This window comes from Pelodiscus sinensis, chromosome 1 (assembly GCF_052426305.1).
Source record: "Pelodiscus sinensis isolate ZL-2025 chromosome 1, ASM5242630v1, whole genome shotgun sequence".
In the NCBI taxonomy this organism is placed as follows: Eukaryota; Metazoa; Chordata; order Testudines; family Trionychidae; genus Pelodiscus; species Pelodiscus sinensis.
In genome coordinates, this window is record NC_143052.1 from 288,972,664 (window position 1) to 288,990,352 (window position 17,689).

The 17,689-nt window shown below is 41.7% G+C and overlaps 1 protein-coding gene across 7 annotated transcripts in view; it reads left to right on the top strand.

Annotated features, from left to right (window-relative positions):
* NAA16 (N-alpha-acetyltransferase 16, NatA auxiliary subunit) overlaps positions 1 to 17,689 on the top strand; it is a 107,752-nt gene that overhangs the window by 38,856 nt on the left and 51,207 nt on the right. For all 7 annotated transcript variants that reach the window (XM_006124386.5, XM_006124387.5, XM_075918938.2 and 4 more), the window contains 5 exons: positions 1,281 to 1,415; positions 3,540 to 3,693; positions 7,816 to 7,935; positions 9,635 to 9,730; positions 16,120 to 16,226. In XM_006124386.5, coding sequence (XP_006124448.3) covers positions 1,281 to 1,415; positions 3,540 to 3,693; positions 7,816 to 7,935; positions 9,635 to 9,730; positions 16,120 to 16,226 — 612 coding nt within the window. The remainder of the gene's footprint in view (positions 1 to 1,280; positions 1,416 to 3,539; positions 3,694 to 7,815; positions 7,936 to 9,634; positions 9,731 to 16,119; positions 16,227 to 17,689) is intronic.

Below are 17,689 nucleotides of genomic sequence, written 5' to 3' on the forward strand. Positions count from 1 at the left end.
CCTAACCCAGAATGCAAAGGGGCAGCAGGAACTGTGGGATAGCTATCAGTGTGGTGCTGTCAGTCGGTAGCTATCCTTAGGGTTGCAAGGTGTCCGATATTTAACCGGACAGTCCAGTATTTTCGCCTCCTGTCCAGTAAAAAAAGTTCAGAAAATACCAGACACCTCAAAAGTCCGGTACTTTCTGATTTACGCCCCCCACCCTGGCCAGGAGATGAAAATCCTGGGCTGTCCGGCTTAATACGGAGGCAGCTTGGCAATCCTAGTGCTTGCTGGGTTCCGCAGGAGAGCTGTCTGGCCCGGCACACGGAGGCAAGATGGTGGGTGGCTGCCAGCAGCGTGTTAGGGCCAAAAAGCCTCACCACATGGTTTTTAAAGGGGCCACAGTGGTGGTGGGTTTTTTGTTTTTTGCTTAACTCTTGGGGTCCCCCCCTCAAACTTTCTCCAAACTTTTTTTTGTTCGGTGTTTTTTCTGAAACCAGCTGGCAACCCTAGCTATCCTACTGGGGACCCACTACGTCTAATTCTTGTGCACAGTGGTGACATGCACCTTTTTTTGGCTTGACAAAATTAGGTGCTAAAAATGGACCTTAACAAATTCAACCTTATCTCATAGTGTAGACAAGGCCTGAAAGTGTTTCTTTATCTGCTTAACTAGATTTTACAGAAAATTGTTTTGTAAGACTTTTTAAACTGCCACTTAATCATGTTTAAATCTAATTTTAAGGCTATTAAGTACTTGGAATACAAGAATATTAATTGCATAAAATCTTTTGGTCTTACTCTACAAATTAATGAGGTATTAAAACACACATATGAGAATCCAGTAGTACCCACACTCTGGTCTGTTTTGCTCAGGGCAAAAGAAATTTCTCTTGTGTTCCTTGAGTGCAAAAATTCCAAATTCTTCTTTGACATGCAGATGATGGGTAAAATGTTCTGAACTGCCTGTATGACTTAAGAGCCTATCTTGCGTTCAAAAGCAACTTAAGCAGTTAGGGAGCCTATGTATTGTAAGTCAATTAGGCTTTATCATTTAAATTTCAAGAGCACTTACCTTGATTTTAAAATAGATTTTAGACTTTATGCCAAAAATGGCTCAGTATTAATTCTTTATTTCCTATTGAAATTTAATGTTTATCATTTATTTCATCGTACTTTAAGAGAGTCCAACTTTCAGTGATAATGAAGAGTAAAATGCTAGTAATGATGTCCATCACAGTGATTCTATAAGATATTTTAGATCATCTTCATTGAAATAACTTTACTTTTTATTAAAGGAGACAAGGTATCAGTTACTTCAGCTGCGTCCAACACAACGGGCTTCATGGATTGGCTATGCTATTGCATATCATTTGTTAAAAGATTATGATATGGCTTTAAAACTACTGGAGGAGTTTAGAAAAACTCAACAGGTAAATACATCGTTTCATAATAATTCTACTCAGATAAGTTAGAATTTGAATTACTGCAAATATTGAACAGAAGAAATGGTTGTTTGTACAGTCTTGTTTTTTAATTTGGCATCTTGGGACCTATTTCAGCCATGAATTGCACTGGTAGCTATTCCTCTGTCAAACTTTTTGTTCCACAGATACTGATACTTCTATTGTGACGTTTAAAGTTGAGGAGTACTTATTGCATGTGGAATGACTGAGAGGAGTTACGGAAGAGCTGGGCAATAATTTTTGATTGGGGGGGGGGCAAGGGTGCATACCAAAATTTTGGTAAGTGGTCAAGGGCTGCACTTTTCTATGGAGGGGCTGTTGGTGTGGTTGGAGGTTAGGTGCAGAAGGGAGCTGAGGATTGGTAACCAAGGTTACAGGAGAGGGTGTGGGGTCTGAGGGAGTTTGGGTGAAGGAGCAGGCTGTGATCGGGGGCAGGGGATTGGGATGCAGGATCTGGTAGGGGGTATGGGTGCAGGAGCAGGTTCTGGCCTGGGGGAGGAGTGTAGGAGGGGCTGGAAGGTCAGGGGGGATGAGTTGTGACCTTGAGCCAGGGGGAAGAGTGTACAGAGGGTTTGGCTCTGATCTGTGGCAGGGGATTGGGGAGGCGGCATGGATGCAGGAGGAGGTTTCTGGCTTGGAGAGGGTCTGGGAGGGAGTTGGGGAGGGGTACCAGATGCAGGCTCTGGCTGGGGGGGTGCTTACCTAAGTAGCTCCTGGCCAGCAGCACTCTCAGGTAGGATTCCCCCACAGCAGCCCCAGACTGTTGGCTGTGCATGTGGCTCTCTGTGCTGCCAGAAAGGGGGGGGGGAGAGGAAAAGGCTTCATGGACTGCCCTTGCCCCCAGCAAAAATCTCACCACTATTGATCAGAAAAGGCCAATGGGAGTTGGAAGATTTTGCTGGATGATGAGCAGTGTGCTGAAGCCTCTCCTTCTCGCCCTTCTCCTTGTAGCACAGAGAACAATGCAGAGCAGCTAGCTGTTTTGATCAACACTGATCTCTGCTGCAGGGGTGGGTAGGAGTTGGATCAAAAGCCTTGATGGGTCAGATCCAGCCCATGGGCTATATCTTGCTTTCCCCTGAATTAAGGTGTGTGAGACTAAGGAATAGGGAGACAAGGTGGGGGAGAGAACATCTTTTATTGGATGAACTTCTGTTGGTGAGAGACAAGTTCTGAAGAGATTCCCTTTAAGTAAGAGCTCTGTGCTGCTGCTGCTGCAGGAGCAGAATGGATGACTCAGCATCCAGCACGAGCCAGGATTGCTCGGTCCATGTGTGTGCTGAGTCCAGCAGCCCCTGTTGGCCCCCCCTCCTGCCTCTGATAGAGGCAGCGGGGGGGGGGGGGGGGGAAGGGCAGGTGGCACCCTGGAGATGGTGCTGGGGGGAACCGGCTTTTAAGCTGGCTGCCCCCAGCACTGGCTCAAACATTCTGCCCCCTCCCCCCCCCCCCCGGGGGGGTGGGATGCTGCAGGGAGCACAGGGTGAGCAGGGACTGCTTGAGTCCCTGCTCACACCATTTTCCTGCTGTAACTCTGCCTCCCCTGGGGACTATGCTATGGGGGGGACCTGTTTTTTAAGCCGGTTCCTCCCTGCACCGGTGCCTGTTTCTCCCCCCTCTACCCCACCTCTGATAGAGGCAGCAAGAGGGGGAGAAGCGACTAGACGAGTCACTGCATGACTATCCGATAAGCAAAAGCTTATCAGTAGTGGACTAGTCACTTATATCCTTAATTCTGATGGTAGCGGTTTTCAAGGTAATAGATTATAACCTGATAATTTCCAGAGTTCATGAGGGTTATTTTAAATCTTCTTCCACTGTTTGAAAAGGAGTTGGGAGAGAGGAAGGAGAAGGTGAGTACGTTTTTTTGTTTTGTTTAAAGTGTAGTCGTATGCACTAACTCCTCTATAGTGGTGGGGGCACCCAGTATCTACAGCTTCAGTTGACATCTTGTGAATTTTGCATTCTAAATTCATTGTGAGGTCTACAACTCAGTGTCATCTATTCACTGAAACTTTGAGTGCAGTATGTACAATTGCACACAGCCTAGTTATAAGAGGCATGCTGTATGCTAATTAAATCTGTCTTTTACAGATTCCTCCAAATAAAATAGACTATGAATATAGTGAACTAATCCTATACCAGAACCAGGTGATGAGAGAGGCAGATTTATTTCAAGAGTCTTTAGAACATATAGAAACTTATGAGAAGCAAATATGTGACAAGCTTGTTGTAGAAGAAATCAAAGGTAAATCTTTTTCCTCTTCCTACCCACCTTGTACCAAACCAGAATTGTCTAGTGGCTTTATATCTAAACATGATCTCAAAGTGAGGGGTATATGGAGATTCTAAATTATTCAGATATTTGTTTTATGAGTACATTTCAGATCTTTAATTGGTATATTCTCAATAAGTTACTTTGACAAAGTGGAATTGTTAGTGCCACACAACGGGTGGGGCTGAGGGGCAGCATTGTTTTGCTATGGAATTGAATAGCATTCCTTATTCTCTGTGTCAGTAGCCTTCTGATATAAAAGACAGGCCACTAGTCTGTGTATGGTAGATTAAAACTGATAACCCACTCATCTACTTAGTCCAGCAACCAAGAAATCTAATACCCTGTGCATATAGAAATGTTGGCTTCATGCTGGGAGCATCAGGTTGAGGTTTCTTTTTTTTAAATACATCAATGCCTTTGTATTAGCATGATGTTTTTAGCAGAAGTAAATATTCATTGTTCAGTTAAAATTTATGCATAAGGGTTCTTTAAAAACGTGGACTGCTGAGGTTCTGAATAATGCAACTGTGTGACAAACTGATTTAAAATATCCCTTAACTAGAGGATTTAGTCAATGTTGCCTGGGTCCTTGTGGGGGATCAGGGCAGGGAGTAAGGTTGGGGGGGATCAGGGCAGGGTATGGTAGGTGCAAAAATCAGGAGAGAAGATGGGTGGTGCAGAGGCTGGGGTGCTTGCTGTCTCCTTGTGGTCATTCATAAATATAACTCCCTGCTATCACACCCCTCCTTTTTCATGCATGTCCCATTGTCCTGGCACAACCAAACTCTGACCTTGCTTAAGTTAGAAGAGTAAACTGCATGCCAAACTTAGTGGTCCTAGGACTTACTGTTAGGACAAGTTCTTGAACAAAAAGATTTACAGGCGGACACCCAGGCAGATGTGCGCGCACTCAAATATATAGTAGATTTGGTAAGATGTCTATCAAAATTAACTCTGATAGTGACCAGATGGTCTTGAAAATATGTTCCTTGAGGTATGTCCTGGACAGTTTAACTGAAGTGCTTTGAATCCATTTTGTGGCTACAGCTATGAGCTGGGAGCACTCTGAGCATGCTGCAGCTCTTTCACAGTAACCCCATTGACTGCCTGTTGCCAAACAAAAGGGAAGAGTATTTTTGACTATTCTATTGCCTGTGCTTTTCTGCATACCTGCCAACGGATGCGTTTGGTTTGCCAGCTCTCCTGGTTTTGCCAGGAGTCTCCTGGAATTGGACTCATCTCTGAGGTGACAAGCAAAACTAGGGAGATTTTAGGCTGCCTAAAAGTCTAGGAACTTGGGCCAGTGGGAGCTGCAGGTATGGTATCCAAAAGAAAGCAGACTCCCCTGCCCCTTTTCACTCCATGGACTCAGGGATGTGCCAGCCACTTCCTGGAGTGGCAGCCATGCCTTAGTTGCGCTACACCACTGACTGGGAGCTGCCTAAGAGAGCACCACCTGGGCAGAGCCCACACTCCAGTCCCTTTCCCCAGCGTTGAGCCCCCTTATGCACCAAATTCCCTCTCAGAGCCCATGATGGATTGAGGAATGAGTGGGGTGGGACCTTGGAGAAGACGTAGGGTAGGTGGTGGGAGCAAGGATGTTTTGATGTGAAAAGTTAGTTGCCAACTATAGGATAGGCCTTTTATCTTTAACCAAGGTGGTTGCTCTAATTTGTGCCAGTAGGCAACAGCTCCTTAAGAGATCATCCATCATGTGGAGATAGGATGTGTGTGGGGGATTGGCATAAACACTCATAAATCCTGTTGTAAGGTATCTACAAAAGGAAATAGAGGTGAAGTTTCTGAGAACTTTAACTCTGATTTTCTGAGTATGACACTGTTAAATTGTGAACTTGAGGCTTCATCAGTATCGCTTACATGGAGTTTGAAATGCCTGTTTGGGCTAGCTAATAAAAACCCATTAAGTTTAATTTTTTCATATCTGGATAAGTGTCATAAAACTAAATATAGGCATCTAAACAAAAACAATTTTATGTTTCAGAATGCTTGAATCCTCTCAAATCCCTGCAAGGTCATTGTAGGGAGAGTCACTAAGTGGGATTTCTGGATTGAGAAACCTCTCTGAAAATCAGCCGCCACTTCTTTTTTGTTAATGTCTACATTAAGGATGTTAAGAAGCATGTAATTGACTAATTGTGTAGTCAATTCAAATTGTATCAACTGCACTATTAGTTGATAAGGGGAGGTACTCTGTCCTGGCTCCTGCCAGCTCCAGGAGCTACCCCCTCTGTGCCTCTGCAGTTTATATGTAGTAGGAGCTGGGCACACAGGCTGCCTGGCTCCTACTACATTTAAACTGCAGAGCCACATAAGAACAGCAATACTGGGTCAGATCAAAGGCCTATCTAGCCCAGGTATCCTGTCTTCTGTCAGTGGCCAATGCCAGATGCTCCAGAGGGAGTGAACAGGACAGGGAATCTTCAAGCAATCCTTCTCTTGTCACCCATTTCCAGCTTCCGACAGAGATTAGGGACACCATTCCTACCCATCCTGGTTAATAGCTATTGATGGACCTAACCTCCATGAATTTATCTAATTCTTTCTTGAACCCTGTTAAAGTCCTGGTGTTCACAACCTCCTCTGTCAAGGAGTTCCACAGGCCAACCATGCGCTGTATGAAGAAAAACCTTTCTTTTGTTTGTTTTTATACCTACCTATTAATTTCATTTGGTGACCCTCTAGTTCTTACGTTATGGGAATGAGCAAATAACTTTTCCTTATTCACTTTTTCCACACAACTCATGATTTTATGGACCTCTATCATTACATTGTGATGTTTCTAAAATTTTCATAGCAGATGAGGAAGGGTGATGTAGTGCACTGACAAGTGAGACGATTGGCTATTGCACAGTGCCAGAGAGAGATGTCTCTGCCCAGGACTGGTCCTGTGCATGCCTCACTTCAGGGGCTGCCTCTTCCTTAAAGCCCTAGCCTGGCTAGGAGCCACAGTGGTGACGGTGGCAGCAGCAACAGCTGCAGCCAGTGCCAGGCGCTGTCATCCATAACACTTCATCCTGTGGGGCTGACTGGATTTAGCTGAGCCCCTCACACTGCCCGAGGCAGCAACTCCATTGGAGCCTGCACCTCTTGCAGCTCAGCATTTGCCGGTGCCCAGGGCTGGCAGGATGTTACTGGATGTAGTGTGTGTGATGCTGCCTGACTTACTCCTGGGTGTTTGGCCAAAATAAAGTTGTATTAGAGATTTTTTTTCCCCCTGTAATGACAGCATTTAGTATCCATTCCGTGACCGTACCATCGCATCCACTGTCCTCTGTTCAGGGGGTTCACTCTGGCCATATTCTGTAATTGTAGGAGAAACCCTATCTGTCTGTCTGTCTGCACTCAAATTCATTTGTCAGAAATAACTACATAGCCACTGTTTACAAAGTGTTTGGGACCTGACAGACATTGCCAAGTACTCCGTAGGTAAACTGCAACTTTACTTCCTGTCTGTTAGCCACAGTGGCCTCTCCTTTTGTTTGTAAGCCATAGCAGGACTAGGTCCCAGAGCCAGCGCAAGCTGGAACTGAGCAGTCCCAGTTTATGCCGGGTCCCGGACCGCTGTACCTCTTCATTCTAAATGTAGTAAGAACCAGGTCCGGCAGGTCCTGTCTAGGCTGAGACACTGTGAGGACAGAGGCTGCTGCTGCGAAGCAATTCCTGTCTGCTGTGGCCTGGGCTGGCTGTGAACAGAGGCTGCTTGGCAGCAGCCCCCTGTCTGTGGGATGGTGAACAGCCTCTGTTTGCAGCAAGCCTAAGGCCAGCTGCTGGCAGAGGCTGCTTCGCAGCAGCCTCCCCTGTCCTCCACACCTCTGCACTGTGGAGATGATCCTGTGGGGAACCGGCTTTTAAGCAGTTTCCCCCAGCACCTGCTCTGCTTCCCTTTCCCTGCTTTGATACAGAGGCAGTGGGAGGGCGGCAAAGTGAGTAGTTGACGCAACTAGTCGCTTGCATCCCTAGTCTAAATATGGCTAATGGGGCTAGTTTCAGGTGCCCAGTTTTGAATATTTAACCTCAATTCATAAATATACTTTCATTTAACTCAAGCTGATGTTGAATTTATTGTTGTAGGAGAAATGTTGTTGAAATTGGGAAGATTAAAAGAAGCTGGGGAAGTATATAAAGAATTAATTGATCGGAATGCAGAAAACTGGTATTATTATGAAGGCTTGGAAAAAGCCATACAACCTAGTAAGTAATGCTGTAATGTACTTAATTTCCTAATTGGTATTTTAACAATTGGTGTTTTGGCAGAATGTTACAATTTGAAATTGAACATCCCAAATTCAGATGGAAATATTTGTGTATCTTCTAAATATAACACTTTGTGGTCAGATTTACTCAATTAGAAACTTACTAAAAACATCTGTACAACAGAGGAGGGGCTGCACCTCCACTCTGCATCCCCCCTCCTTCCCTCAGAGGCAGAACCTCAAGTGGATGGGGCATGAGTAGGAGCTAGCTTTTTCCAGCCAGCCCTTAACACCTCCCAACACTTGAGCAGCCTTTTAAAGGGCCCAGAATAGGGATGTTAAACAATATACCAGTAAGCATGAAGCTTACCAGTTAACTGGCCCCTCTGTCATATGACTACATATAAAAAACCCCTCACACTCCACCTGTATGGCCCTGAGGATGTCATGGGGGCGCCAGCTCTGTGCTAACTGGGCCACAAGTGACCTGCGAGTTAAGAACCCTGACCTAAAAGATTACACTAGTTAAGAGGTTGACGATATTAATGGTTACTATCTGAAGCATTTTGAAACTCACATTTTATAATTATTAATGAAGAACAAATGTGTATATATAATGTACATTTCACACAAATCCTACTGTGCTAATTATAAAACAATAATGCTACTTTATTTTTTTTAGGTGGTCTTAGGACTATTTCCTCCCCCATGGTAAGTTCTGGAGCTCCAACCTGTGACTTTATATAGGGTTTTTATATGCTTTAGTTCCAATTTTAATTTATTACTCTTAGAATTATGTATACCCTGGAGCCAGTGGGTAGCGTGCGTGCGTGTGTGTGTGTTTGTGTACATATATCTATTTCCCCACCACCGCCATCAATCTGAGACGTGACTATTTCAGATGAAACACATGTCCACGTTTAACTACTGAGCATTTTTCATGCTATAGCCTTGATCTTTCCAGTATTGCATAAGTTTACTAAGTAATTTGAGTTTTCAACTTAAATTCACTTATGAAAGTGAAAATAACATTTCAAAACCAATAGATGAGTTTGTTTTAAAGTTTTGACCACATTGGAGCTCCAAAGCATATTATGGGGGAAAGGGGAGGAGTGGGAAGAAAGTCTAAAGAAAACAAAACTTCTTAAACTTGGTGTAATGACAGTTCTTATGCTAAGTGCTTACATAGTATTAGGTAACTTTCATTGCTGCCACTTTTGTGCTAAGATTCATTTATATATTTTAAAATACTTTTCAATGGTTAAATGGTGGTTCTTAAAGAAGTTGTCCTAAGTGGATTTGTATTGACATGTTTGCATCCATTATTTCCAAATATTGAAGTACTGTTTTGTAAATGGGATTGCACAGTATGTAGTTGTAAGAAAATAAACACGATCTCTCTCAGGTTAGCAGCACAACATAATTACACTGTTTATTTACGAAGACCCTGTCTTATGTTGTTACTATATTATATATGTAAAAGATTGCAATATACTACCTTCTTTAGATAGTGTATATGATTAAATGGAAACTTAGTGTAAATTTTTGCGGTGCTGTAACTAAATCTGTACCTTCTGATAGGTTTATCTAATTTAAAGTAAAGATTAAAAGTAATGCATTTTTAAAAAAAGAATGTAATGAAAAAATAGATTTTTTTCTTCAGTGTTTCTTACATCTGTTATATTTACTGATGATAGGCACTTTAGAAGAAAGGCTTCAGATTTATGAAGAAGTTAGTAAAAGACATCCCAGAGCAGTTTCACCTAGAAGATTACCTTTAAACTTTGTTCCAGGTAACAAACTGCATATCTGTTCCATAATGCTATTATTTTTTGTTCTTTTTAATAAAATGTCAATAATTTGTCCAAAATCTGAAATGACCATTCATGGATCAAGGGCATAAAGCTATGCCTCTCTATTGGTATGGACAAAAATGTAAAAAGTACACTACAAAAGCTGACAGCAGAAGATCCTGAATGCTTGTTATTTTTGCCTTTTACTAATTAAACTGCAGCGTATAGCTGTGTATATATTGCAAGAATAGCAAAATACATAATGCCTTTGCTCCTGTGCTGTGTAATGGCTGATGTCCCCCAGATAAGAGTAAGAAGTGTGGTAAGCTGTTGTGTTAACGGAATAATAAATTTCAATTTTTTTTGTGTCTTCAGTTGTTTATACACTTTGCTAACGTTCCTCTCTAGGCTCTTGGAGAAGTCCCGTGAGACTGACTTTGTATTAATTCTAGAAAGCTCCCAACCTACCTCAAAGCATTACCTGCTGCAATGTATTGTGATATTTAACGTTGGAAATTTAACTTAATCTTTGATGTAAACTACCATTATTTTACTGTACCTTGCCAGGTTATCTGGAGCTCTGTTAGGTTTGCAGCATTTTCTAGTATGAAGTTTAATTGCTGCGTCATAAGCAGTGGTGCTATAATTTTTATAATGACTTCGTTATAAACATCCCAAAACAGAATGCGATTACACTTAAACAAATTAAAAACTCCTCTGATGAAATTTGGGGCACAAGTTCTCAAGTCTGGAAAAAGATTGAAAAAGTGGTTTTTCCAGTGATTGCACATATGCATTCCATTCTTGGCATGTGTGCACCCTGTGCATGATGGTTGGAAAGTCCCCCCCCCCCCCCAATTGGAGTGGCTCAAGTGCACTCTGCCACCTTGTGCTTCTGTGAGCTGGCATAAAAAGGCAGAGCTGCCCCAATCTCCCTCATTTCGTTTTTACTACACAGGGTGGCTGCTGGATCAGTTGGTCTTGCTTTAACAGATTTTCTGAGCCTTACTTTTTCTAGGTCATTACCCATTTTTATAGTGTTGATCGTTTAACATTTTTTTTTCCCCAGAAGCTTCGGGGGTAGCCGAGTTAGTCTGTACAGGATAAATTACAAAACAACTAATGGTCTGGTAGCACTTTATAGACTAACAAAAAATATAGAGGGTATCATTAGCTTTCGTGGGCACAGCCCACTTCAAATGACGGGAGACAATTCCCTTACTTGGAGTATTAATTACTATGCTTTAACACTGGTTACTTTTGCTGCAAGATATCATCTGAGTGCCCTGCATGCCTGGATGATTCTTGCATGTTAGACCATTTTCAGATTTATAAGAACTTCAAGCATAGGACCAAAAAGACAGATGCCAAGCTAAAGTTTCTTTTGATGGAAGCTACTATGACACTAGCATTGGAGCTTTCATGCTCAGAAAAGACCCATTTCTTTAGGTTCATTGACAAGTGTTCTGCCAGTGTTGGCAGAGTCCTGGAACCGGTTATGATCAAGTGCTGAGGAAGAATTATTAGGCTTCCATGGAAGAGGAAGATCTTTGGTTCTGAAGCCCACCAAAAAGCAAAATGGAGAATTGAGTAGATTGGGTAAGGAGGCAATGTTGACTCTGGCACTAGGATAGGCAAAGTCTTTGCCTCTACCACCGCATATCATGTGGAAAATCTTGCTCATTCTCACAGAAAACACAATGGCAGTGTTCCACCTCAACAGGCTGGGAAGGATCTCCTTGTCCCAAGTCTGCTGTACGACAGTCTAACTCTGAGATTTTTGTGTTGCCAGTTAGGTTGACCCCGGAGTCTCTTACTTTATTGGGTGCAGAAGGAGCATGCAGACCACCTTAGCAGATTATTTAAATTACAATGAGTAGTCTGTACATCCAAATATAGCCATGTGAATTTTCTAGCTCTGGAGAACTCCATCTGCTGATGTCTGTGTAATAAGAACCACAGGAAGTGTTGGCACATGCTCCCTTAAAGTTCCCTCAGACATTTTCTCGCAATCCTAGATGGACAATCTTCTGTTTCTTCCACCCATTCCACTCCTTCCAGAGTGTTGCTAAAAATCACAGGATTTGCTTTAGTCTTTATGTATAGTCCTATCTTGGTTTCAGAAGCACTCATTCCCCACTCTTTTCTTTCAGTAAAAGCTCTGATATTGCTTTCATTAATTTCTCAAGGTCAGTGATTCTACCCACATGCACAGGCTCTTCGTTTAATGGCCTGGGTTCTTCAAAGCTAAACTTTCAAGAAGAGAGTTGCTCTAAAGAGATTTGGGATGTGCTTTTAAATAGTATCTCTCTCTACTTGACAAAGTGAAAACAATTCTGTCTTGTCAGAACACTTTGGAATCTTGCTGACAAATTCTTTGATCTAGCATATCTTGAATGCTCTCTTACACCTAAAACAAGAGTTGCCTGTTAGCTGCTATGTGGACTTTGTTAGAACTCTCTCAGCTTTCAATCCTCAGGTTGATGATTTCTGTATTTTCTAAAAGGATGTTAAGATTTTTTTAAAAACGTGTGAAGCAGTTATACCCTCACGTGCAAGATCCTGTTCACCTATGGGACTTGAAGTTTGTATTGTCAAAGCTTACGAGACCTCCATTTAATCCTCTAGATGCTTGGTCCTTACAGCATCTTTCAATGAATATAGTATTTTTGGTGGCCGTCAGTGCTAGTAGGAAGATAGATGAACGATGTGCACTTGTGCTCATCCCCTCACCCATGTAAAACTTCCTTTTAATAAGTTTTCTCTGTGTACTTACCCAAAAATTATTTCACGGGGGGATGTATAACTTTCATACCAGCAAAGCAATTTATTTACCAAAGCTTAACTCAAATGATGATGAGGAGCAATTGTAAGTCACTGATAATGAAATGTACATGTGCAATCACTGGAACAAAAAAGGATCATTAACTTGTTTTGCACCTGTAGCTCTTAAAAGTGTGTTGCACATGCCTGTTACAATGCCACCCTCTACTCCTCTGCAGTGGAGATTCTGGCAAGAATGAACTGTGGGACCGGGTGAGTCAGGGATAGCTCTGCCCTTATTTCTGCTCAAAGGGCATACTACAGCAGAGAGTGCTTGACGCGCTCTGACAGCTATCACTCAGGAAAAAGTTGAAAACAGCTATGCACAGGCTACTTGCACAGAGTGAAATGAACATATGCAACACAAATAGTTAATGAATACGTTGGTAACCATTTTTTTATTGTCAGCATAACAGAATAGAAAAGTTATGCTATATTGAAGTCCATAAGATGGAACAGAAAATACTTATGCTTCTAAAGTTCTAAAAGTAGTCCTCATATAAATGTTTAGGGTGCAAAACCTTTACAAATCATAGAATTGTAAAGGGTTTGGTACAATCCATTTGAATAATTAATATTCATTACTCTAATGTTTGTTCAGTGTCTTGTAAATAAAGTGTTTGTCTACACTGCATTTTAAAATCCTAAGCAAGGCTCAGAGCCCAGGTCTGCAAACTTAAGCTTGCATTGTGGTGCTAAAATGAGTAATGTAGACATTTTGACTAAGCCTTTGAATCCCAGAATGGGGAGTAGAACTTCAGAACCTGAGCTGCAGTACCTAGGCTGCTGCTGTTGGTGCAGTAGTGAGACCTTATTCATAGACCTGGGCTCTGAGCCTCACTTGTTGCAGGTTTTAAAACACAGAAGAGATGTTCCCTCTAAGACAAAACTTTTCAACTTTGGAAACTCTGGGGGCCACAATGATACTCACAGCACATGCCAAGGATTGCAGCTGAAGTGTGATTGCATATACATGCAAATAGTTTCTTTCACACTGACGGGCATGAGTACAAAGATTAAGGCAAGACTACACAACATGCAGGCCCCATTTAAATCAGTTCTGCTGATATTAATGCAATATTTACCTGATTTTCACCCATATGACAGCACTTTTAATGAGCAATACCAGTCTAGGAATTTAACTACTAAAACGCGTATCAACAGAAGACCATTATATTGACTATTTTTTTGTTTTGGCTCCCACCCATGGACAACGTGTTGAGCCCTGCATAAACCCAAACTGCACTGCAGGCCGTAAACAAACAGGCTGTGGGCCGCATGCAGCCCACAGACCACATGTTGAATAACCCTGCTCTAAGAGCTATAAGAATTCTCACTGTATAATCATAGAAACCAAACACCAGATATGTTACCTGGTGAATTTGTCTGTCTCTTGTATGAACTTAAATCTTTTCAACTCTGCTTCCATATGGCTGTAATTTTCATGGAGGACCCTTTATGTAGCTCAGATATGTACCACAGCATTGTAGACTCTTCTGTTTTATTGTAAAATTAGCTTCTGGAGGTCCCAGTAGTGTTGAACTTCTGATTTACACTGCCCTGAGGACTAAAGAATCGATCAATGAGATGCATATTAACAATGTTTTTCTGTTCTTTCCTTGCTTCTTGAATGGCCTTGATATACAGGATACATCTACACTGCTACCGGGAGAGTACATATGATCATACCTGTGACTGAACTCACTAAATATAACTGTGTAGCAAAGATCCTCTTCAGTCCCACACGAATTGTACTTGGGTGGCTAGCCAATGCCACTGTTATCAAGCTACAATAGTCTGTTAGCTCTGATACAGATGTGCTCTGGTTGTTGTCTAGACTATATCCACTGTAGTCCAAAAAGAGAAAAATGCATTTAGTTTGAGCATTTGGGCAGGCCATAACTGGAACATAGTTTATGTAAAATCTGTAAGAGAGATATTTGTAATGCTACAAAAATGGTAAAAATAAGAAATCTGAAGTTTCTACTTCAAAGATTTCCTAACACTGAAAATTGGGAGAGACAGCAAATGATCTTCAGATTAATACAATTTAAGATCAGTTTGAGTGTTTAGCTCAGTGTGGTCATCCCTTGAAGCACTGGGGCCAGCTTGAGTATAGTCCCTTATTTTTTTTCCTTTTATTCCTGAAATCTACATATTCCTCTCCTTGATATGCAGCTTCAAAATTATCATTGCTTCACAATAGATTGAGCCAAAAATTAAAGGCTGCTGTTCGTGGCTAACTTAAATCCCACTTTAACTAATTCTTTTCTGGGGCATAGTTATCTTTATGTTCTGCTTGATTTTTAAGTAGCTCATCTTGCAAATTGATTTTGAGCAGCTACATGATGATTTACTATTTATCATGTTTTCAGATTAAATGTTTTATTCCCATAAATAGGACAAACATGAAAATTAAAAAAACCTCATTTGCCTATTAATTACTAGGGATAATTTTCAGTTAATTTCATAAATTTCAATGTGGATGTGTTCTGGAATACTTTATCATTGTACTGTTGAATGTATTCATTTACATGGGAATGGGTGTGGTAATAACAATTAGTTTGCCTCATTCTTAAGCAATACTTGGAATGAACAAAATATAATTCACAAATGGATCAGAGCCAGACTGCTTTTCACTGGGTTACCCTTTCATGCCTTTTTGTTACAAACAAGGAATTGTCATTGCTCTAATTTTTGTGTTTTTCTATGAAGCATTAACCATCAGATGTCAGTGCTATAAAGTTTGATTTGCTTGTTAGTTAATTTCCTTTACGTTTTCACAGAAATCTTGACTCTGCTAATAGAAAGATGTGATAGCACAGGTACTGCAGTTGTGTCCACAAATACATTCAGATAACTAAGTATTTCGGTAACTTTCTCCCACAATATTTTGCTAAAAGATGTGGGAACGCTGACTTATGAAACAGTCTTATCAGTTTCAATTTCTACAATTGATTTTAATGTAGAAAGTCTTAGCCACATATTAGTTTCCTAAGCATAAACATTTCTTTAGGGGAGAATATGACACTTCTGTTTTCTCTCTTAAAAAAAACACCACACATGCACCCAGGAAAGAAATCAAAACATTAGAATGCTTTTCTCTGTAGAGCAGGGCTACTCACCTTTGGAAGCCTTGGGGGCAAATATATGCAAATAGCTTCTTTCACACTGATGGGCATGAATACAAAGAAGACGGCAAGACTACACAACATGCAGGCTCCATTTAAGTCTATTCTTGCTGATATTAATAAAATGCAATATTTACCTGATTTCCACTCATATGACAGCACTTTTAATGAGCAATGACAATCCAGAAATTTAACTACTAAAACGTACATCAACAGAAGATCATTATATTGACTACTTTTTTGTTTTAGCTCCCACCTGCGGGCCGCAAACAAATGGGCTGTCGGCCGCATGTGACTCTTCAGGCCGCGTGTTGAGTAGCCCTGCTGTAGAGTCATTAGGTTGTTGGTGGTAATCCATAGTTGTATAAATATAATCACTAATCAATATACAATACTCAAACATTAAAATACAACCAATTATGCTTTTGTTTCTAGGTGAAACATTTAGAGAGCTAATGGATAAGTTCCTGCGGGTTAACTTCAGTAAAGGCTGCCCACCTTTGTTTACCACTTTGAAATCTTTATATAACAATACAGGAAAGGTAACTTTTAATATTTATTCAATTTTCATGTAATCTCTTCTAAAATATGTAAATGTTATAGATTTTCCTGCAATTTATAAATGGTTGTAATTCAACATTTCCTACTTTGTACTTAGTATGCTGCTTTCACTATAGAATTACAAGGTGATCACTCATCACACAGTAATATGAATATATCTGTATTAAATTTGATTATTTTGACATTTGAAGAATGAGCTATAAACATGTACAGAAGTTTGAAAAGCCAAGGATAAAAGAAGACTTATCTACTAAACCGTATTATTTGTTCTGAGATGCAAATGTGTTAGGGTTATTTCAACCTGTGGTTTATTATGTCTAATATTTTATCAGGTTTTAGTGTCAACTGTTAACAGTTTTGAATTGCAGTTAAGTCGTAGTATATGCTACAGATATTTGTTCCATATGTCAGTCTGTCTAAAGCTTGTGTAGTACAGGTTGCACCTCCCAAAACCAGAATTCTTTAGTTCTGCTGCATCCATGGTCTGGCAGGACCATGGATGTTCATGGATCAGAGAATCTTGGCAGCCTTAGTGGCAGGAGAGCAATCCAGGAGGGGCTGGGCTGAAGCAGCGGGACAGGGCTGGTGACAGCATTCTGTAGCAATGGGGCTGGAGTTGGCAGAAGCCCCCAACAGTGTGCAGCATTGGGACTGGTTCGGGGTAGCCCCTGACCACACAGGATTGGGTTGGTTGCAACCTGTGGCAGCGTGGGCTGGGGCCAGATCTCTGGGCAGTCCATGGAAGCGGAGCCCAAGTCCACAGGCTGCCATGGGGCTAGGACTGGACCCTGAACCTTGTGGCAGCCCGCAGCAGTGCGCGGCTGGAGCCTGTGACAACTTGCAGCAGCGTGGGGCCAGAGCCTGTGGCAGCATTGGGCCAGACCTTATGGCAGCTTTTGACAGTGTGGGCTGCTGGAGCTGGGGAGGCAGCGGCAGCAGGGCCAGCAACCAGCAGGCAGCCTGGCAGAGGCTAGAGAGGTTCTGTCCTCCCCTTGAGCTGGCAGAGTTCACCAGCTGTGTGTCAGGGAACCTTTTCGGGTCTGGCAAATTCCCTAATTTGGGATGGGTCCGTTCCTGAGGGTGCCAAATAGGAAATGTCCAACCTGTTTTACATTTCAACAGGTCTCTTTTGATCAGGGTTCAAAAAACAACTAGCTAAATTCATGGTGTCTAGGTTCATCAATGGCTATTTATCAGGATGGGTAGGAATGATGTCCCTAGCCTCTGTTTGTCAGAAGCTTGGAGTGGGTGATGAGGAGGATCACCTGACGATTACCTGTTCTGGTCATTCCCTCTGGGGTATCTGGCATTGGCCACTGTCAGAAGACAGCATACTGTCTAGATGGATCTTCGGTCTCTTATTATGGCCGTTCTTATGTCCAAAAGATTGAGGTGTTATGTTTTGTACTAAAACTGTTTTTCCATGATTAGTTCTTGGTTTTAA